The sequence below is a fragment of the Grammomys surdaster genome, unplaced genomic scaffold (assembly GCF_004785775.1).
Source record: "Grammomys surdaster isolate TR1022 unplaced genomic scaffold, NIH_TR_1.0 362, whole genome shotgun sequence".
Taxonomy (NCBI): Eukaryota; Metazoa; Chordata; class Mammalia; order Rodentia; family Muridae; genus Grammomys; species Grammomys surdaster.
In genome coordinates this window covers 4,069,659-4,092,064 of record NW_021604781.1, presented here as the reverse complement: position 1 = coordinate 4,092,064, position 22,406 = coordinate 4,069,659, and the positions used below count along the sequence as shown (strand labels likewise).

General features: G+C 42.3%; 1 protein-coding gene, 1 non-coding gene and 1 pseudogene across 2 annotated transcripts in view; 2 read left to right on the top strand and 1 right to left on the bottom strand.

The window, feature by feature from the left end:
- The window catches only part of Brca2 (BRCA2 DNA repair associated), a 44,006-nt gene that overhangs the window by 4,291 nt on the left and 17,309 nt on the right, over nucleotides 1-22,406 (bottom strand). Inside the window, exons 12-24 of the mRNA XM_028779741.1 lie at nucleotides 21,237-21,332; nucleotides 17,708-17,777; nucleotides 16,896-17,215; nucleotides 14,577-14,758; nucleotides 13,179-13,366; nucleotides 12,491-12,661; nucleotides 10,719-11,073; nucleotides 9,405-9,560; nucleotides 9,175-9,319; nucleotides 7,858-7,979; nucleotides 5,985-6,177; nucleotides 5,424-5,587; nucleotides 5,193-5,331 (exon numbers count right to left, since the gene is read on the bottom strand). Of these exons, the coding sequence (XP_028635574.1) occupies nucleotides 5,193-5,331; nucleotides 5,424-5,587; nucleotides 5,985-6,177; nucleotides 7,858-7,979; nucleotides 9,175-9,319; nucleotides 9,405-9,560; nucleotides 10,719-11,073; nucleotides 12,491-12,661; nucleotides 13,179-13,366; nucleotides 14,577-14,758; nucleotides 16,896-17,215; nucleotides 17,708-17,777; nucleotides 21,237-21,332 (2,301 nt within the window). The remainder of the gene's footprint in view (nucleotides 1-5,192; nucleotides 5,332-5,423; nucleotides 5,588-5,984; nucleotides 6,178-7,857; nucleotides 7,980-9,174; nucleotides 9,320-9,404; nucleotides 9,561-10,718; nucleotides 11,074-12,490; nucleotides 12,662-13,178; nucleotides 13,367-14,576; nucleotides 14,759-16,895; nucleotides 17,216-17,707; nucleotides 17,778-21,236; nucleotides 21,333-22,406) is intronic.
- On the top strand, nucleotides 13,762-13,860 carry LOC114631491 (annotated as a pseudogene).
- Nucleotides 18,442-18,582, top strand: LOC114631489. The gene has a single exon (XR_003712972.1). It is a non-coding gene; the product is annotated as a U4 spliceosomal RNA (small nuclear RNA).

Genomic DNA, 22,406 nt, shown 5'->3' with positions numbered 1-22,406 from the left:
GAGGGAGGGAAAGAGAGAGAGAGAGAGAGAGAGAGAGAGAGAGAGAGAGAGAGAGTTTTACCAGGACAGTTTACAGAGAGAACAAGCTAGACATAGGTGAAGGTAGAACTAGCCAGACAATGAGAAGGAGCCAGAAGATTAGAACAGATTGCCAGAGTTTGTTTAAAGCCAAGCAGAGCCATTCAGTTAGAAGCTGAGAGAAGCCTCTGTCAGCTTGAATCAGTCAGCTTAGAGAGGAGTTTGGGTCAGAACAGCTGAGTTGAACCAGCTAGCCATTGTTCAGAAAGAACCAGCAAGGGTGAGCTTATTTAGCAGTAAACCTCCAAGAGAACAATTACATCTGGTGAGTAAGAAACCTTTACAGCAGACACTCACGAAACAGCCATACCCACACCTCTATTCCTCTGTTCCCCTTGTTCTGCTCAGTCAGCCAGTCTCTCTCCATGGAAAGGGCTCTGCCACAGTGCCAAAGCCAACTACCAAGTCTTGGTCCTCACCTCACACCAGTGCTGTTAAAGAGCTTTGGACAGGCTTAATTGCACACAGCAATGCGTCTCTGCTTTCAAAATACCATGCTCCTTAGTACTCGTCTACCTCTTGGGTCCCCCTCTGCATTCACTGCTTCCTTTCTATGTGCCCCATTCCTGATACCCAAGTGTTAAAACTGAGTCCTCTGTCTCTTCTTGTGCACTTGGAGAGAATGCAGTCTCATGGCTTTTCCTATCTCTGGTATATGGATGCTCTGACTACTGCTGAAGTGCTCTGTCTACTCTGAAGTTCACATATCTGTGAACACAGCTGTGGAGTCACCGTATCTCCTCAGAAGCTTCCCATGCAGTTGAGACACCAGTGGCAACCCATGCTCCCTTGAGTTTGTTATCAAGTCTTCCCTTCTCAGCAAGTGGTAATCCCAGTCTTCCACAGCTTCGGACATCCACAATGTCCCTCCACCTTCAGAGGGTAACCAGAACCTGTTTGCCACTCATTGTGTCCACAGCTTCTGTCTACTTCATCATCCTCTCCTACTTAGTCCCTTACAATGCCATCCTCCTGGAGTCTCTTGTTTGTACCCGATCCCTCGATACTGTATTTTCTTTTTTTTCCAGTTTTTTTTTCAAGACAGGGTTTCTCTGTGTAGTCCTGGCTATCCTGGAACTCACTCTGTAGACCAGGCTGGCCTTGAACTCAGAAAGCCACCTGCCTCTGCCTCCCAAGTGCTGGGATTAAAGGCATGCACCACCACTGCCAGGCTATAGTGTATTTTCAATGTAACAGCTCAAGTGATATGTGAAAAGGTAAAAGCCTATCCCTTTTCCTCTATCTTCCCGTGACTTCCCATCACCATTTAAGTAAAAGTTAAAAAATATACAAGGGAGCCAGCAAGATGGCTCAGTGGGTAGAGGTGATTGCTATGTAACCCTGATAGTCCAAGTTTAATCCCCAGACCCTGTATCAAGGTATACAGAAAGAACCATCTCCACAAAGCTGACTTGCCTTCTGACCCCTGCACACGTACCACACATACTAATACAAAATTTAAAAGTTTATCCAAGTACCCATACAACCTACTTCTTCTGTGCCTCTCTCCACTCTCCACCAAAGCTTACAGCCTCCAGGGGACCTCTCCTCAGGTTCCACAGGCTTCTCTTTCAGTTTTTTTCTGGTCCAACACAAAAGTCAATGAGGTCTTTTCTGAACACTGTCTAAAATGGCAGCAGAGCATCAGCTCTGTCTCCACCCTGTCCTTTCTTCTGACATCAATCCTTCCCTTTGGCCTTTGTTTGTTTCCTCCTCCTCCTCTTCCTCCTCCTCCTTCTCCTCCTCCCACCACAGTGCTCCCAGGAAGGAATTCTTCTCTGCTGTGCACCTGGCATAGAACAATTAATAAACGCTGATGGAATACACAAATGAGCTACCTGCCTTCGACGACAATCAGTGTGCAGACTCAGTGTGACTCAGATGACAGGGAATGACATTCCGGTTATGTGGCTGATGAACATAACAGACAGAGAAAACCCCCACATCAGTCAGACAACCAAACACAGCAGGGGAGGAGGGTGGAAGGGGAAGGGAGGGCGAGCAGGCGCAGTGGACAAGAGAACACAACCTGTAAGGAAAAACCCCACAGAACAAGGAAATTCTTAAAGATTTTCAAAGTGACTCTATTATGAAATTTAGAGCCTCAGGATCAGGAACAAGAAACAGATTTATAAGATGGAAAGGAGCCTGCAAGACCACAGAAAGAGACCGAGAGCGTGTGTACATCACCACGACGGCACGGACTCGTGCACGAAATGACGAAGAGAGATGTGCACGGTGTGTGCAGAAAGCAAAATTAAAGACGAAGCTGCCTGTGAGCATAATGGGCAAAGATAGGAGATTCAATAATAACAGCAGAAATAAACGCACTGTCACACAAGTGACATTCCTGACAAGGTTCCTGACAAAGGAACAAGCAGGCACAAAGACATAAAAAGCACAGAGTGTGAAGCTTAAAGAGCCGTCAGGCCCAGGGCTGCACAGAAGCTGGTGTCAGGGCCTGTGAGAGCTTCTGCTAGGGAGCTTGCTCTTCCAGAGGATCCACGCTTGGTTCCTGGCCATCTCCAAAGAAAGACCGATACAACAGAAAGGACAGTGGGTGACCAGAGACAGGAGGAATGTGAAAACTCTAATGGCAAAGCTGGTGATCAAGAAACTTATCACATCTTGTAGAGCTTGTCCCACGTCACTTGCCGCGTTAGGGTGGGAAATATGGTCTTGCCTTTACAACATTGTATCCCAGAAGGGGTCAGGTGTGTGGTGGAGACACTGTTAGGTGCTGAAGAGTGCTGTTGCAGGATATTTGATCACACTAGGAACCCTGAGATTTACTGAAAACAAACAAACAAACAAACAACCTTGTTTCTAGTTGTGGTGTGGCTCATCCTTAAGACACACCTTTAATCCCTCTGGCTGGAATACAGAAATGCCCTTAGTACACACATTTAATCCCAAACAGTATAGGTAGGGCTAGTGTGTGTAGAAGGAAGCAGCTATGTTTGAAAGTCTAATTGAGGGGCAGACAAAGTGACAAATCAGAGAAAGATCTGACAGAATGAGTCAGAGATAGGCTATTCTCAACTCACACAAGGAAAGGCAATGAGTTTACTTAAGAGAGTACCATAGAAAACAGAAAGAGAAAGGGGCAGTTTTACTGGGACAGTTACAGAAAGCCAGGTTGCAGAGAGAGAACAAGCTAGACACAGATGAAGAATGAGCCAGAGAATGACAAGGAGCCAGAATGAGAAGAGAACAGAATGTCAAAGTTAGTATGAGGTCAAGAAGAGCAATTCAGTCAAGAGAAGAGCCAGATTGAATCAGTCAGCTTGAGCCAGAGTTTGAGCCAGAACAGATGAGTTGAACCAGCAAGCCAGAGATGAGAAAAAACTAGAAAAGGTGAGCTTATTCAGCAGTAAGTCTCAAAGGTTGAGAACATTCTAGGCCTAGATTGTATGGAGGCCAGAAGCTTCCAGGACTAGGGCTAGGTTAGCAGATAGAGGCAAAAGGCTCAGAGACGAGAATCACTACAGGAGAATGTAAGTTATTTTTACAGAGTACCAAGGAGGAGAGTGAAGCTAAAGGAAGAACATGGGCTTGGGAGAGGAGTAGCCACTGTTCTGTTTAGGAAGGACCTCTTGCAAGGCTACATTTGACTAGAAACATGAAGGCACAAAAAGCCAGCATGGCTGTCTATGGGAACCGTGAGGGCAACTGATGTAATAGCAAGGGCACGTCAGACAGTTAAAGTGCAATGAGGGAGAGCGAGGAGCTCATGCTGAGGCATCTGGATACAATACATAATCAGAAATGGAAGGCTTGTGCCTACACAGGGATCCTGGCTGGACTTCGACATCTGTGTGCACTGCAGTGAAAAGGAAGGAGCTTTGTAGATAAACTACACAATAAAACAGGGAGGGACAGAGATTAGTGTCAACATCTGTAGAACAGTGTGAGCCCTAGGTGTGATTCCCCAGAACTACAAAATAAAACTGATAAATAAAGACATAGATAAATACATATATACATGAGAGATAAAGCTAGCCAAGATGCTGGCCAAGACTATTAAAACCTTAAGAGATCAGAGGTTAGAATGTTCCATTAATAGGTCAGATTATATTATTTGACATAACTACTGAAAAATCACTTTACAAGGTTAAACAGCACACAACAGAATATAAGGTGTTCTTCTGAAGTACTATTGAATTGCTTTCCCCCCCACCAAAAGAAAGTTAAAAAAAAGCCGGGCGGTGGTGGCGCACACCTTTAATCCCAGCACTTGGGAGGCAGAGGCAGGCGGATTTCTTAGTGCGAGGCCAGCCTGGGCTACAGAGTGAGTTCCAGGACAGCCAGGGCTACACAGAGAAACCCTGTCTTGAAAAACCAAAAAAAAAAAAAAAAAAGAAAGAAGACAGCTGGGCTGTGGCAGTGCACACTTTTAATCCCAGGATTCAGGAGGCAGAGGCTGGAGGAGCTCTGAGTTTGAGGCCAGCCTGGTCTATAGAGTAAGTTCTAGGACAGCCAGGACTAAACAGGGAAAACTTGTCTTGAAAAACCAAAAGAAACAGAGGGAGGGAGGGAGGGGTGGGAAGGAAGGGGGGTGGGGAGGAGGGAGGGAGGAAGAAGGAAACAAAGAAAGGGTACTAAAGGCTGACAGGATGGCCCTGTGGGCGAAGGTGCTGGACAGCAAGCCTGATATCTTGAGTTTGATCTCTGGGCCCCACTGAAGAAGAGAGCTGACTGCTATAGGTTGTCCCCTGACCTCCACATACATGCAGGCACCCCCCCCCCCCACATACAGAAAAATATACATAAAGAAATACAAAGATTACTTCCCATCTCTACTTATCAAGCCTACCAGTGAAGCTCCATTAGTTATTAGTTTAAAAGTTTAAAAGGCAACCTTTTTCCCTGGGGGGTGGTGGCACATCTTTAATCCCAGCACTCAGGAGGTAGAGGCAGGCGGATTTCTGAGTTCACAGCCAACATGGTCCACAGAGTGAATTCCAGGACAGCCTGGGCTACACAAAGAAACCCTGTGTTGGAAACCAAAACAAAACAAAAAAACCAAACCAAAACAAAACAACCCAAAGTTAAAAAGGCAGTGTTTTTCAAAAGAACCAATGAAAAGCTACATTAGATACACTGTACATTACCTATTGGTTTTACAAGGGAAACAACAACTCCTACAACATCCACTTCAGAACAAAGAGGCTGAAAGGCTGGATCTGACAGTCTGCTGAAGTGAAGGGGCTCCCTGGGCTGGTAAGACTGGAGTAAAGTCTCACTGGAAGCCTACCGGAAGCAGAACAAAGAGTCAGCATATTGAGGCTCTAAGAAGAGCTCTGCATTTATCAAATGGAAAATATGTAAGGAGAGGTGCAGACCGGGAGCTGTTGATACTGAGTTCTTTTTGTGGCTGTTAACTGGATGCTGGGTCGTTCAAATTTACGCTTCGATTTTGACACTGCAAGATGATAGATTCTATATCTCTTTCCTTCTGTTAACAGGGAGGATAAGTCTGATGATGGACGCCAGATACTCAACAGAGCTGTTCAGAGAAAGAGAGGGACATGACAGGTAGATACACTGGTGACATTTACGGAAATATGGCTTCCCTGCTCTGTGGGTGCTCACAACCATTTCACTCATTTGATTGTACATGGATTTCATACTTTGTCATTTGTAAGATTACTTTTTTTTTAAAGATTTATTTTTTTTTATTTATATGAGTACACTGCAGGTGCCTTCAGACACATACTAGAAGAGTGCATCAAATCACATTACAGATGGTTGTGAGCCACCATGTGGTTGCTGGGAATTGAACTCAGGACCTCTGGAAGAGCAGAGCCATCTCTCCAGCTGAGCCATCTCTCCAGCCCATAAGATCACCTTTTAATTTAACAGACTGGACTTAAACAAACAAACAAACAAACTTGCTTACTAACCTGATTTTTTGTTTTTCTTGTAGCTTGTAACCCGTAGTTTCCACACAGTTGTAACATCCCTTGATAAACCCTCTTCTTGCTCAGCAGACTCCAGGGCCTTCTGGAATTCTGACTGGATCCGTGCTTGTTTCTTATCATTCAGCATTTGTCTGTAGTTGTTCAAGGCTCTTACCTGCTCTTCACTGAAACAAGCCTGTAGGCATTTAGACATTGAATCAGAGCAGACACACAGCAGTCCTGCCTACCCCAGTAGGGCTGCCTACCCCAGCAGGGCTGCCTCGTGAGACCAGACCAGACCTGAAGGTGCAGATCACTACACAGGCTATCAAACAATGCGCTGGGAACCTCAAGCTGCCTAGGAGTCCCTGTGACAGATTTCCCTAGGGCTAAGCCAAACCTTGACTACTAAGTGTCTTCTAACCACAACCAGCACAGTTACATTTCAAATGGCTGACATGGACATTTAACAGAAGGATGGATTTGTGTCTGGTAAACGTCCTAACTCTCTTGACCTTCACAAGCAGGCCAGGATTTGTGTGCCAGTAATATGCTTCAGTGTTGAAGCTGGTGAAAGCAGGCACAGAGAGAGTCAATAACTACATAGCTGACATAGGAGAAGCTGGCTCAATGGACTTCACCCTTACCTGTGTAATAAACTTAATTCAAATGAATTGATTTAGTTATTTTTATGTGCTTTAGTGTTCTACCTACATGTATGTCTGTGTAAGGGTGTCAAATCACTTGAAGCTGGATTATAGACAGCTGTGAGCTGCCATGTAGGTGATGGCAATTGAACACGGGTCCTCTGGAAGAGCAGCCAATGCTCTTAACTGCTGCAGCCCAATAAACTTAATTTAATAGTAATCTAATTTAATAGTTCCTCTTTGGAACAGCAGATATAATTTTTTTGTTGTTGCTGTTTTGTTTGGTTTGGTTTTTCAAGACAGGGTTTCTCTGTGTAGCCCTGGCTGTCCTGGAACTCACTCTGTAGACCAGGCTGGTCTTGAACTCAGAAATCCGCCTGCCTCTGCCTCCCAAGTGCTGGGATTAAAGGAGTGCGCCACCACCGCCCAGCTAGCAGATATAATTTTTAAGAAGCTTTTTGTATATTCATCTATTTAATGTGTGCATGTGTACCTGTAGCTACAGGCAGTTGTGAACTGCCTAACACAGGTGCTGGGCACTCCAGCAAAAGCTCTGAGCATTCTTAAGCCATCTCTCCAGACAGAATTTTGCTGTGTCTCCCAATCATACAACTTGCCATTCTGCTGCTTAGTCCCTAGAATACTTGGAACACAGACACATGCCACACAGTTGGCTAAAAAGCAAGCTTTGCCTGCATTAAAAAAAAAAAAAAAATTATAGTAACTGGGTGTAGTGGCGCATGTCTTCAGTTCCAGCACTCATGAGGCAGAGGCAGGCATATTTCTGTGAGTTCAAGGCCAGTCTGGTCTACAGAGCAAGTTCTAGGACAGCCAGAGTTACATGAAGAATCCTTGTTTCAAAAAAATAAAAATAAAAAAAAGTATTTAATTTGAGTGTGTGTAAGTCAGAAGAAAACTGGAAGGAACTGGCTCTCTGCTTGTACCCTTTGGGTCCCAGGGATTGAACTCAGGCAGTCAGGCTTGGCAGGAGGAGCCTTTACCAACTGGCCTTCCCTCTAGTCTTTTGCCTGCACATTAAACTATGTTTATGTAATACATGAAACTCTCAAACTTCTTCATTCTCTACCTAATACAGAATCAAGAACTTGCCACAGAAATCCTTCTGAAAGATGCAGTAGTATTTCAACATGGGCTTGCTCTAATGGGCAGCAGGAGAACAGCTTCCCAGAGGGCTGGGAACTCGAGTTTGTCACCTGGCTCTTCCTCACCTCAAGGTGATCTGGGTCTGATGCATCCCGCACTGCTGCATAGAGCTCTGCACCGTCCTGCAGAGCATGGACCTGCTGCCGTGTGAGAGCACGGGACAGCACACACCGCTGCCTTGTGTCTTCTGCAGGAGGAAAGAAGAAAGCATCATTGATTGACTAGACCCAAAACTTGGGAGTGAAAACTATAAAGTCAAGCAAAATCACCCAAAGGAGGGAGGTTAGACAATAAAGAGCCACAAAGAGCAGCATAACAGCTGCTGATGACGGCACTGGTCACCAAGCATAACAGCGGGCTCTGACACCTGGAACCCACAACAAGCTGTCCCTGACTTCTGTACATGCGCTGTGACAGAAAAGAAAACATTTTTTAAAACAAACAGCTATCTACTAATAGCTTCCTTTAAGAAGAGGAGGAGGAAGAGGAAGAGGAGGAGGAAAAGCAGCAGCAGCAGCAGCAGCAGCAGCAGCCGATAAGGACAATGACAATGACCGCTGCAGTCAGTTAAAGCACCATACACAGGGGTTTATTTGTAACTTGTAACTTATTTCTCATATTGATTCATTTTTTTCATGAAAATGATATAATCTAATAATAATTTTAAATAAGTTAGTGGAAGTACAATCTACGTTTTAAAAATTCGTTTTTAAGTAAATGAGTAAGTGTATGTGTGTGTTTGTGTGAAAGCGTGACACTTGCATGTGGTGCCATGGGATCCCCTGGAGCTGGAGTTAGAGGTGGTTGTGGGCGGTACAAACTGACCTCAGGTCTTCTGTAGGACCGGAGAGTACTCTTAACTGCTGGCTCATCTCTCCAGACCCTAATCCTTCTACAGATATACATATGATACACCTACAGAAAAATTCTCAGAAAATACATGAAAACACAACCTTTTGTAACACAAAGATAGACGTCTGTCACCTTTCACTGTCTCAATGACCTAAGGAAGCGATAACAATCAGGATCAGTTCAGTTTTCATTTCTTTGTATGTGTGATATTTTTTAAGTTTAAAAAAGGCAGGGAGGGGCTGGAGAGATGGCTCAGTGGTTAAGAGCACCGACTGTTCTTCCAGAAGTCCTGAGTTCAATTCCCAGCAACCACATGGTGGCTCACAATCATCTGTAACAGGATCTGATGCCCTCTTCTGGTGTGTCTGAAAACAGCTACAGTGTATTCATATACATAAAATAATTAAGTAAATCTTTAAAAAAAAAAAAAACAGATGCAGAAGTTTTTAAAAAACAATCACTCAATGAGAACTCATATAATTATAAAACACTGTAAGAAATAACAATTTGTAATTCAAAGTCTATTTTACCTTCATGATCTTTAAACTCTGTGTGGACTTTGGTGAACAAGGCCTCTAGTTTCTTCTGCTGGGCCTCTGCAAATCTCAATGCTTCCTTCTCCTCTTCTCTCTCACTACGAAATATGTACAATCCAGACACCGTCTTCTCCACCCACTGACAATGTATTAAAAACAGCAAGGAACATTCAGATTCTCTCCAAAGAAAGAGATTACATGGTAAGTTACAAAAGGCATCATACCTGTAAAGGGTACACTCTCTGAACAACGATGTCCACACAGCCAACATTTCCTCCGTCACTGAACAGCGAGGACAAGGGCAGAGGAAAGGGCCTGGGGTCATGAAAAAACCCCAGCTTGCTGTGCCAGCGAGCAGGCCGAGTGCTGTTTGCAGAAATCTGCACAAATGAAAGAGGAAGTCAACTTAGAAGTTAAACACAGGCTGGTCAGTGGTGGTGCACACATGCAATCTCAGCACTCACTCAGAGGCAGAGGCAGGTGGATCTCTGAGTTCAAGGCCAGCCTGGTCTACAGAATGAGTTCCAGGATAGCCAGAGCTATACAGAAAAACCCTGTCTCAAGAAAAAAAAAAAAAGTTAAATACAAACTGAATTCTACTCTGCAACTTTCCTTCAATCCCTTGGAATGTTTTAAGAATATTTGTGTGTGTGTGTGTGTGTGTGTGTGTGTGTGTGTGTGTGTGTGTGTAAAGGGTGCTAATGAGAAGGTTCAGCAGTTAAGAGCACTGGCTGTTCTTGCAGAGGATCTGGGTTCAATTCCTAGCAACCACACAACCACACAGACACTCACAACTCTGGTTCCAGGGGATCCAATTCCCTCTTCTGGCCTCTGAGGAAACTGCCTGCATATAGTGCAGAGGATGGAAAAACACTCATATTCATAAAGAATAAAGCTTTTAAAAAAATCTCATAAAGATGATTAATAAAGCCAAAAAAAGTGAGTAAGCAGAAACTGTACAAAAGGGAAACTACTTCAATATAATGTATTTCTCAAGACTATTTCTACTGCAGGGCTTGGGGTGTAATCTACTGCAGTTCACTTGCCCAGCGTGTGCAAGGTCTCATCCTCTAGCAGTGTGTGTGCACACACACACACACTTCTGCTACAAAGGATTAATGTTATTTCAATAGAAAAATAGGTGAGGGGTGGGAGATGGCTTAACTGGTAAAGGTCTTGCCCTGTACACATGAGGCTCTGCATCCTGTCGGCAGAACCACTGGGAAAACGCCAGGAATGGCAGAATGAACTTCTAACTCCAGTGCTGCGAGGACAAGACAGAGGTACAGATACCTAACTCAATTCTGGTACAGACTGACTCTTATTGATTAACTGCAAGTATATTTAGTTCAAGAAATAGCCTTGCCTCCCCTAACCACCAGAAACTGTTAGAAAAATTTGCTTCTTACATTACTAGTACATTGTCAAGAAATTCTATCCTTTACGATCTAATACAACATTTTAAGTAAATTATCTCTCTAGAATATAATGGAGTCATGGGCTGGTCCTTGCTCAGAGTGTACAATAATTTAGCTTACCTTTAGCCTAAGGGAGTCTGGGGCTTCCAGAGGTGCACAGGCATCAGGAGAGCCCACCAGCTCTGCTCCCTGTGTAATGATCTTCTGACCCACAGTCAGCCTTCCACTCTTTACAAGAGCTAGGAGTGGAGGGTCTAGCTGGGCCCTGACAGCATACCATCCATCCGTGAGTTCGATTGTGTCTACTTTGTTGGTATCCTCACCACTAGTTTTATCACCTGAAGTTTCAGACACATTTGTGCTTGGTGAGATGATGTCAGAAACACAGAGGACAAGTGTTTTTGCAGCTGTATCGTCCCTTTCCAGTATCTTCTTTAGAGCTGATCTGCTGCTGTTGTCAATTTCCACATCGTATCTGAAAAGGAAATGAAGATGCTGATTCTAGGAACTGGACCCCTGGGGTCTCACTGTAAACCAAGCCAGTGAATACTTGAGAAATAATGAAGTTGGTTCATCAGGCTAGACACAATATGACAGTCAAAAGAGCTTGTGGCACTACCATGAGGACAGTTTAGATCCCAGCACACACATAACAAGCTGAGTGCAGAGTACCAGCTCTGAGGTCACCGGAGACAGACAGATGGCTGGGGATTGGCTTCCATACTAGCTCTAAGTTGAGAGAGAGAGAGAGAGAGAGAGAGAGAGAGAGAGAGAGAGAGAACACCAGATGCCCTCTTCTGGCCTCCATGCATGCACACAGGAGTGCATATCCACACACATACTCACAAATAAATAAATAAGCAAATATTTTTAAAAATTAGTTCATTAAGCCAAGAATGGCAACACATGCCTTTAGTCCCAGCACTTAGGAGACAGAGGCAAAGGGATCTCTGACTTCAAGGGCAGTCTGGTATATAGAGTCAATTCTAGGATAGCCAGAGAAATTGTCTCAAAAACAAAAAAGTTCATACTGAAAAGATAACTTTTTTTTTTTTTTTTTTTTGGTTTTTCAAGACAGAGTTTCTCTGTGTAGCCTTGGCTGTCCTGGAACTCACTCTGTAGACCAGGCTGGCCTCGAACTCAGAAATCTGCCTGCCTCTGCCTCCCAAGTGCTGGAATTAAAGGTGTGCACCACCACTGCCCGGCTGAAAAGATAACTTTTAAGATTTTAGCTAGAATACAAACTGAACCACCAACCAAAGAACATGCAGGGGCTGGACCTATGCCCCTTGCACATTTGTAGATGTGTAGCTTGGTCTTCATGTGGGACCCCTAACAATTGGTGTGGGGGCTGTCTCTGGCTCTGTTATCTGCCACTGGATCCCCTTCCCCAAACTGGACTGCCTGGCTGGGCCTCAGTGGGAGAAGATGTGCTTAGTCCTGCTGGGACTAGATATCCCAGGATTGGGTGGTACCCAAGGTATGCTTCCCCTTCTGAGGAAAAGGGGAGGGGATACTGGGGGTTGGGACTTGTAACAGCTGGACTGAGAGGAAGGGCAGGGGCTATAATCAGGATGTTAAGTGAATAAAAAATAAATTATTGAAAAAGAAGAATTTAGCTAGAAATATACTGTTTCTATTGTTAAAAATGTAAAGGGTAAAAATGTTTAATTAATAACTTTAAATATTGGATTAAATTAGTAATTCACATGTAAAAGGGTTAAAGACGGGGTGGGGGAAGAGGGACACAGGCATGTGAACACTGGTTTGCTGTTAGTGGAGGCTGTCACTCAGAACTGGTTCATACACCACCGTTGATGTAGAGGACAGGAGCTACACAGAAAACTGCAGACTGAATGACACAGTCACTTGCTGCCATCCTTTCGACTTGCCTGTATTTTAGTTGAAGCAGCACTCTTTCTGGGTTTAGGCATCTATTAGCAAATTCCTTCGGAAAAGCAAATTCCATAGCTGCCAGTTTCCATACAATCCACCTGTAGTGGTTAGCGACCCAGATGCTAGAAATAAGCTTTGGGTCCACACCTGGAGTGTCACACAGAGCCCTGAGCAAGAAAATATACAGTACAATAAAAACACAGAATAATATCAGGTTCCAGAACCGTCATTAGTCTCTTGTGCCAATCATGCAGTAAGCTTGCGTGAGTATTCACCAGTAAGTAATGTACAACTTCTAAGTACTGAGATTCTCTGATTACACTACTGACATTTCTCTATTACTGTTTACATTTTAGTGCTATAATTTTAAATTTTATCGCGTCTACAGTGAAAGAGCAAATGACACAAATTGGGGAATACCATGAGGCAAATTCAATTTGAACTTTCTCCCATAATATATAAAGATATAACCAATTCAAAGAAAACTAAAAATACACTTCATAAATCACAATTTTCAAAAGATTTCAAAAGAATGTAAACCAAAATATACTTTAATAAGATTCCAGATTTAAAAAAAAAAAAAAAAAAGACTAGCAACTTTTTAGCTTAAGAGCCATAAGGAAAGAAAAGAAAGAGGGGGAGAGAATATCTAAGTTTATACAAAACTCTTTCTCCACACAGCACCTGTAAAATTCTTCTTTTCCAGCCTTGCCATCATTGGACGGGATCAGCCATCCACCATCTGCCAACTGAAAGCCTTTGCCAGCACACAGATCTTCTTTACCAAAATGATCCTGAATGTCAAACTGAAAATACTCAGCGTTCTTGCTGTTAATGTTTATACACTCTTTAGAAACGCCATACATATAGAGCTGTACAAAACAATAGAAAAGTATGATAATAAATAAAAGTCAAATACAGACCTAGAATATAAACAAAACTGAACTTATCCAGAACTGTTCACTTAAGTACTAAAATAGTCACTATAAAATAATTAACTGGCTCAAGTGTATAAGTCAATGACAAAATGGTGCTTAGCATATGAAAAGCACTGGGTATGAAACACGCATGCACACCGCACAGACATGCACACACAAAACAATACAAATCCCCTCTGTACTAAAAGTATGTTTATAAACTGCTCATGTATTCGAGAGTTGGTTACACTTCGTTTCCTCTTGTATCTTCCTGTCTTTAAATCTGTCACAAGATGGCACTCTGGGAACAAGCAGATGAACAATGTCCGCCTTCTCCAGTGGAAGGCTGGCTTCTTCAGCAGTATGTATATTAAAACTGAATGAAACACAGATTAGCATGGCCCCTGCACCAGGCAGACATCCGAATTCACGAAGTGTTCCATGATTTTGCCTATTATGTTGTACAAATAATAGGTGCTAATAATTTCCTTTTAGAGCCCAGAAGTGAAAGTGCAGGCTCTATCAGGTGTTTCCTCTCTCACCCAAGCATGACCAACTAAGTGTCTTTCCCTTCAGGCAGTGGCTCTGGGGTCAGACCCATGTGTTGGAACACGACTCTTCTGCTCAAATTAGGTGACTCTGGGCTGTTATCTCTCTGCCTGATGAAATGATAACGTACTTCTCACAGGAGGCTGTGAGGCTGAAGCCATCGGTCACTGAGGCATGTGAAGCTAGCTCTGAGAGGAGTGTCCAGTGCACACACAAGTTCAGCACATACTGTTAGTGTCACTGCTGTCACTTGCAGCCTTCTTCTGCTCAGGAACACTCTACCAAACAGTAAAGTCTTCACTAGAATCAGATATCAGAACCTCCAGAAAGTGGTCACTCACACCTTAAATCAAGGCTGATTAGATCCCCCTCGTGCCTGGCTCACGGCACTTGCGCCATCAAGACAGCGAGATCTGGAGCACAAGCAGCAGCTGTGCAGCACAGATCACTTTGGTAAGGGAGGACAAGCCTGCAGAGGAGGGAGGCTGCCCCTCTAGACTGATGAGGCAGCAGGATCCTGTTGCCTTTGGTCAGCAGTAATCTGTTCACTCTCTAAACAAGACAACTTGCAGACTCTAGCTAACAGCATGAGGTTTCCCTTAGGATCACAGTGTACCTGCTTAGGAGAACACGCAGAAGGAACGCTGTCTCCTACTGCAGCCTGCAGAGAGATCCGGGGCAGCGTGGATGATTTTGTAAGATACAGACTGCCGGGCTGTGGACAGAGATGATGCCTTTCTTTGTTTTTAATTCGTATATCCTGTAGGTCTCTGGCATTCTGAAGGCTTGCCATTAAATCTGTTAAAGGATAGTTTACAAAAGTGAAATAAACAGAGTGCTGATGGCACACACCTTTAGCCCCACACTCGGGGGCACGGAGGCAGGAAGATCTTCTGTAAGTTCAAGGCCAGCCTAGTCTACAGAGAGAGAACCTGTCTCAAAGCAATAAAGATAATTTATTTACTGCTGGGTGGTGCAGCACCTTTAGTCCCAGCACTCAGGAGGCAGAGGCAGGTGGAGCTCTGAGTTTGAGGCCAGCCTGGTCTACAGAGCAAGTTCCAGGACAGCCAGGAATTTGAAACTCTGTCTCCACCCTCCCAACCTCCCCAAAAAAGCCCAGCCTATTTTATGAAAGATGTGTATTGATTTGTTCTGATTCAACATGCAGAGAACAGGGAGCCGAATCCCTGTTAAGTCTTCAGGTTGAATACCGAACAGAAGTACATGTAATTGTTTTCAGCTCAGTTTTGGAAGAGAAAAATAACATGATAAAAATAACTCCAGTCACAGCCTTCTTGCCTCACTCAAGTCTAAGCTAACACTGAACTAGCATTTTTTCTGTTCCAGCATCTTCATGTGGGAACTGGGTTTATACAGTTCCCACAGGAGGCTGTTTTGGCTTTTGTGTTTGCTTTTTGTTTTTTGAAACAGGGTCTTGCTATGTAGCCCACACTAGCCTAGAACTCACAATGCTCCTGACTCAGACTCTTGAGTGGTGGCATCACAGCCTGAGCACATCATATCTGGCCTTGCACCACCATTATGTTTGTCTTGTGTGTACCTGTATATGCGTGTGCACACACATGTATGTGAAGGCCAGAGATTAAATGGAATATTTTAATCCAACACTCTCCACTTGGAGACAAGGCCTCTGAATCCAGATCTTATCAATCTGACCAGGCTGGTAGGGCAGAAAGCTTTAGGAATCCTCCAGTTTCAGCCTCTTTTGCATCAGAGTTACATGTGTGTACTACACACTTCAGTCTTACATGGGTTCTAGAGATCTGACTGAACTCAAGTCTTTATGCTGTGCAACAAGCACTTTATCCATGGAAACAGCCCCAACTCCTGGCTTTTGTTTAAGAAAACAAAAACAAAACCAGAAGAAAAGTCACTAAGTAGTTATCCTTGAAAGAAATCATTAAAACAATTTGAACCTAATTTTTTGGCTTCAGAAAATCTGAAAGGTTAAAAAAAGGTCTGGGGCTGGAGAGATGGCTCAGTGGTTAAGAACACTGGCTGCTCTTCCAGAGGTCCTGAATTTCATTCCCAGCACCCACACGGTGCCTCACAACCATCTGTAATGGGATCCGATGCCCCTTCTGGTGTGCACAAAGAAAGGGCATTTATGTACATACATAAATAAATCTTAAAAAACGTCTGAAATTACTCATCACCACAAAAGGGAGAAAATACTAAGGATAACATTAATAGTATAGCAATCTAGTGTAGTGGTTCTTTTCTTTTTTTAAAGATTTATTTTTTTATTTATATGAGTACACTTCAGGTGTCTTCAGACACATACTAGAAGAGTGCATCAAATCACATTACAGATGGTTGTGAGCCACCATGTGGTTGCTGGGAATTGAACTCAGGACCTCTGGCAGAGCAGTCAGTACTCTTAACCACTGAACCATCTTTCCAGCCCTAGTCTAGTAGTTCTTAACCTGTGGGTTGTGACCCCTTTGAAGCTTGAAGGACCCTTTCAAAGGGGTCACCTGAGACCATCGGGAAACACAAACATTTACAATTCATAATAGCAGCCAAATTACAGTTATGAGGTAGCAATGAAAATACTGGGGTCCCCACAACATGAGGAACTGTATTAAAGGGTCACAGCATTAGGAAGGTTGGGAACCACTGCTCTAATCAAAAGGTGAAAACTAGGACCAGCAGATGGCTCAGCAGGTAAAAGTGCTTTGTGCACAGCCTGATGACCTGAGTTCAAATCCCAGAATACAGGATGGAAGGAGAAAACCAACTCCCCAAAGTTGTTCTCCATGTGTGCAGCAGCTCATGCACCTGTACACACACAGAAATCAAGATTTTAAAAATTATTACAAAAAGACAAAAACTATGTCAAACAAATGGTATATAATACCTAAAGACTTCTCACACCCTGTGAAAATCCTAGTGGCCCCCCGAGGGTAGCCACCTTTGTTAAACTGACGAATGTCGCTGTCGTTCCCGTCTTCACTGTCTCCATCTGTGCTCTTTTGGTTCTTTCCCTCCAAAATAATGTTCCTGCTATTAAAATGTTCATCTCCGTGAAACTGTGATTTCATCTTGAAAGGCGGGACAAAGACTTTGGTGGATTTGCCTGAATGTCTGGTCCTTTCAGTTCTTGTAGCCGGTAAGACTGAAACTGGAAACTTTTCCAAAGCTGAGTGTCTGGAAGGATGCCCTTTAGACTGAAGCCCTTGAGTAGGCGAGGTAAAATGTGGGCTCTGGATTCCTTGTCTTTCTTTACTTGAGCTGCATTGGAAAGAGAGTAATTAAGTATGTTTGTTTAGCAACAAACGCACGTACTTTGTGTGTGTGTGTGCACACGCATGGGCACATGTGTTGAGAGACAGATCTGGTGACTGATTTGCTCTTCTGAGTATTTACACCATAGAATGATAACACAGCATCCAAGGCTGTTATTACTCCTTACACTAATCCCCATCCATTGACATCACAGCCTTCCTCCCACAGGAGCCCCTTCACAGTGCGCTCTCAGTGTGGCCCCTCCTTCTCTGCACCACTCTCCTGCCGACCTGCAGGGGACTTGATGCTAGTAACTCAGTCTTCTCTGAGCCTCACCCTTCCACTCCAATCCCACCTGTCTTGCTTTTCTTTCTTCCAGATAGTTATACATTTTCTAGCACACATTTCTAACTCATTCTAAATAAGTTAGAGTTAGTAACTTTAAAAAAAAAATCACCCTTTTCTTATGTTATACTAAGATTAAAAAAAAAATCTTACCAGAAGGGTTCACAAGTAATCGGCTCTAGAGACATGTGGTGTGTGAACAATCTTCTGTCTTTTATTGTGCCTAAAAAAAATCCCATACTACAGTATTAGTGAAAAGTAAGAGGTTTTAGTTTCCATTTCTGTTTATTACACATTATTGTAAGTGTTCACAAAATTTTGTTAAGACACTGAAGTTTTCAATACACATTATGGATATTTAATAAATAATTATCAAGTATACAGAACTTGCAAATCAAACTAATTATAACTATAAACAAAATAACCAAGCCGGGCAGTGGTGGCACACGCCTTTAATCCCAGCACTTGGAAGGCAGAGGCAGGTGGATTTCTGAGTTCGAGGCCAGCCTGGTCTACAGAGTGAGTTCCAGGACAGCCAGGTCTACACAGAGAAACCCTATCTCAAAAACAAAAACAAAACAAAACAAAACAAAAAAACCAACATTTCAAAGCTCAGAGAAATCAGTTTTAAATTTAGTCCTGATGTTAGTAATCATTACAGTTAGCTCATAGCCAGTGTAAATATCATCTCTAAAGTGTGGTTTTATGAAGGTTCAGAAGCAAAGCTTTAGATAATATTCATTCTCAATATGTAATTTATGGCTATTAGACCTACAATTTGTCCACTAATTAGGGATTAACTGAATAAACAGCCACATGATCAAGTATTATGCAACCATGCAAATGAGTAAGAAAGACATTTACATATTCACTAAGCGGCATTCCCTAACTTTGCACATTGACAGTGCTACAGCCAGTGAGGTTTATCTGAGGTGCAATTATACCTAACTGAAAACTTTTCCCAATACCCTGCCATGATGACTTGAAATATAGTTGGCATTGGCAATTTTTGAGAGCTTCTATAGAAACTGTTAAAAAAATAAAAATAAAAAAAGCAAGCAAGGTCTGAAACTGCAGACAGATATTATAAAATGTTTCTAAAGATAAACAGCAAACCATGGAGTAGGAGGTAGGGAAACTGGAGATTAGCCTGGAGTATGACTGGGTTGTATTTAAGACTTCTCCAAGTATAGCTTTCTACAGCATTTATGAATGAGTTATACAAATGTTTTGTTTGCTCCAATGTAAAATTAAAGAATAAGAAAACTGGAAGATGGAGAGATGGCTCAGCACTAGCTGCTCTTGCAGAGGACCAGGGTTCAATTCCCAGCACCTACGTGGTGGCTCACAACTGTCTCCAGTTACAAGGGAATCCAATGTCTTCTTCTGGCTGCCACACAGCAGGCACATACATGGTACACATACATACATGCAGGTAAAATACAAATACAGATAAAATAAAATAATACAAAAATCCTAAAGCTGGAAAGAAATAAACAAAACCTATCAATTCTGCACATGCAGAATTATTCTGACAGGAAAACACAGCACAATAATACTTCTTTAAGGATTTATAAGGCTAAGAATTGCAAAAAATTCTTTTTTATGTGCATGAGTGTTTTGCCCGCATGTATGTCTGTGAACCATGTCTGGTGCCTGAGGAGGTGGGGAGCCTCCATGTGGATGCTGGGAATTTAAACCTGGATCCTTTCCAAGAACAGGAAGTGCTCTTAATCACTAAGCTAACTCCCCAGACCCAGAATCCTTATGCCTCTATATTTGAACCAACTACATCTATTCTACAGAAAGGTAATTCTAAGGGTGGTCTAAGTACCCACAACGATCTTATAAGGCCCCACCATCAGAACTACTACGTATACCTGTTCACTGTACAGGAGAACATCTGAGCAGCTTGTACATCTGCCTATAGAAGTCACATGTATCTTGAGACAGTTTATTTTCAGTTAGGCTGACACATAGTAGCTACTCTTTTGCCACAAGATTACCATGGGTACTTGAGAAAATAAGCAATACTAGTTATGAAGATTTGGGTATTCAGTAATTTTTTATTAGAATTAATTTTACTTATTATTGTGCATGTATGTGTACATGTGTGTGCACCCATGTATGTACATGTGTGGGGCGGGGCAGTGTACGCAGGAGAAGGTGAGAGGACAACTTTCAGAAGTCAGTGCTGTCCTAAAATGTGGTGCACTGGGATTGAACTCACATCATCAGGCTTTGGGGTGGCAGGTGCTTTTACCAGCTGAAACCACTTTAGCAGCCTGAGGTTTTTCTTAAATAAATGAAATAAGGTTGTATTTACTAGGACAATTACTTACAAGGACAATAGTAACAATATTTTTGTCTGGGGTAAAATTTAGCTTTTAAGTGAAAATTAGAATTTAGAGAAGTTTGTGTCTGGTCTGCATATTTTCAAATATTTAAGACTTTTCAGGGGCTGGAGCGATGGCTCAGTGGTTAAGAGCACTGACTGCTCTTCCAAAGGTCCTGAGTTCAGTTCCCAGCAACCACATGGTGGCTCACAACCACCTGTGATGGGATCTGATACCCTCTTCTGGTGTGTCTGAAGACAGCTATGGTATACTCATATAAATAAATAAATCTTTAAAAAAAAGTAAATTAAAAAAAAAGACTTTTCAGACTAAAAAGTCTATTAGTGACAAAGGTGGTTGAATGTTGGGTAATGAAGTGTGTCAACTTGGAGCTGGGGAGATGGCTCATAGGAAGTGACTGCTCTTGCACAGGACCTGAGTTGAATTCCCAGCACACGGCTGAAGGTAACTCTACCTCCAGGAATCTGATGGCCCTGGCCTCCTCTGGCACTGCACTTATATACATGGATACTAAATAGGTTTTTTGATTTTATTTTAAATACAAAAAGTTAAGCTGGGGGCAGGGTGGGGAAGGGCTGGAGATATGACTCAGAGGTTAAAGAGCACTGACTGCTCTTCCAGAGGTCCTGAGTTCAATTCCCAGCAACCACATGGTGGCTCATAACCATCTGTAATGAGATCTGGGGCTCTCTTTGGGGCTGCAGGCATACATGCAGAAAGCTGTATACATAATAAAAATGAATAAATTTTTTAAAAAATTCAAAAAGAAAAAAGAAAAAGTAAGTTAAACCAGGTAGTAGTGGCACACACCTTTAACCCCAGTTCCCGGGTGGCAGAGGCAGGTGGATCTCTGTGAGTTCTAGGCCAGTCTGGTCTACAAAATGAGTTCCATGAAGCAAGGGCTACACACCTTGTCTTGAAAAACAGACAGACAGACAAACAAAGGTAAAAAAAAAAAATAGAAGTCAAAAGACTGTAATGGTCTAAGAGGCAAGGCATATGTAGTTAAGGATTGAGTCAAATCACGGCTGAGAAATGCCTACCTCATTTGGTAGCAGCGATCATGTGACTCTGATGAAATGGTGTAGATCATTTACCACTTTCATTAAGTCTAAAGTCACTATTTCATAAGCATCTTACACTCTACAACTACAGCTTTGTCAGTGCCCTAGTAGGCATTATGGATGAATCATCCATATACCAAATACACCAAAAGTTTAACAATTAAACCATTCTGTACACGCAAATGAATCAAGAGAGGAAAGTGTAAGAAAAACATGAAGAGTACTTCTTCAGGAAAAAAAAATGAATAAAAACAAATTTACCATCTGGAGTGCTTTTTGAAGGCGTTAAGGATTTTCCTTTACTTTCTATTATCCTGTCAAATTCATTTACTAAGCTTCTTTTGATTGGGGGTTGTCCTAAAAAGAAAGTTCCACACATATTTGTAGTTATATCAGTTTTACCTTTTAAAAGCCTAGATTTCTCCTTTTATAACTAAAGTATTGACTTATACATAATAAACAATGAAACAAAACAAAACCCCACAGATAAAGTATTATAAAGTTAAATTTGCTCATACAGAATGTGACCTGTATAATACTCGTTGAAGTAAACCTGTTTCTGGCAGGATGGCTTATAATAAACTAACTTCCAGACATCACTCTACAATATGGTGGGACTAGACAAGAAGATATATAATTATTCCAACATTGAGTCCACAAGCTTGTAAAGAGAGCCAATGTCTTTTAAATCACCCACATGAGCGTTGGAATGTTAGTTTTGAAATTGATCATGATTGCCAATGTCAACTAATTGAATGTTTAAAGATTCTTTCTAGCCTGAGATACTACCAAAACATGCTCACTGTGTATTAACCTAATAGTTTCACTGAATCATTAGACATTTAAATGAGAAATTAGAATATAGTCCAATAGTACTGAGAACAGTACGAGACCAGAGAGACGGCTCGGTGGTTAAGAGCACTAATAATCCCCCAGAGGAAATGTTCCCAGAACCCATGTGGCAGCTTGCTGCTCTTTATAACACCTGTTCTAGGGGATCCAATACCCTCTTCTGTCAGATACCAGGCATGTACACGGTACAAAGACATACATGCAGGAAAATCATATATATATATATATTATATATATATATATATATATATATATATATATATATATAATTCTAAAAACAAGAGGACATTATTTATTATTAAACTGTGTTTAGAATATTTGTGAAAGAAACAAGCAAACAGTAAGTCAGTAAGTTCTCTGCCTAGGTGAGTAACATGTCAGGTTCACTGTTGAGTAACTTATTTTAAATTTTGTGATTTTAAACATTTAATCAATTAATTGATGGATATTTTTGAGACAGGATCATGATATTTAACCCAGGCTGCCTTGAACTTAACAATCCTCCTGCCTTAGGTTCTTGAATGCTGGTATTACAGCTATCAAATACCATGCCTGGTAATACTAAACATTTTATCTACA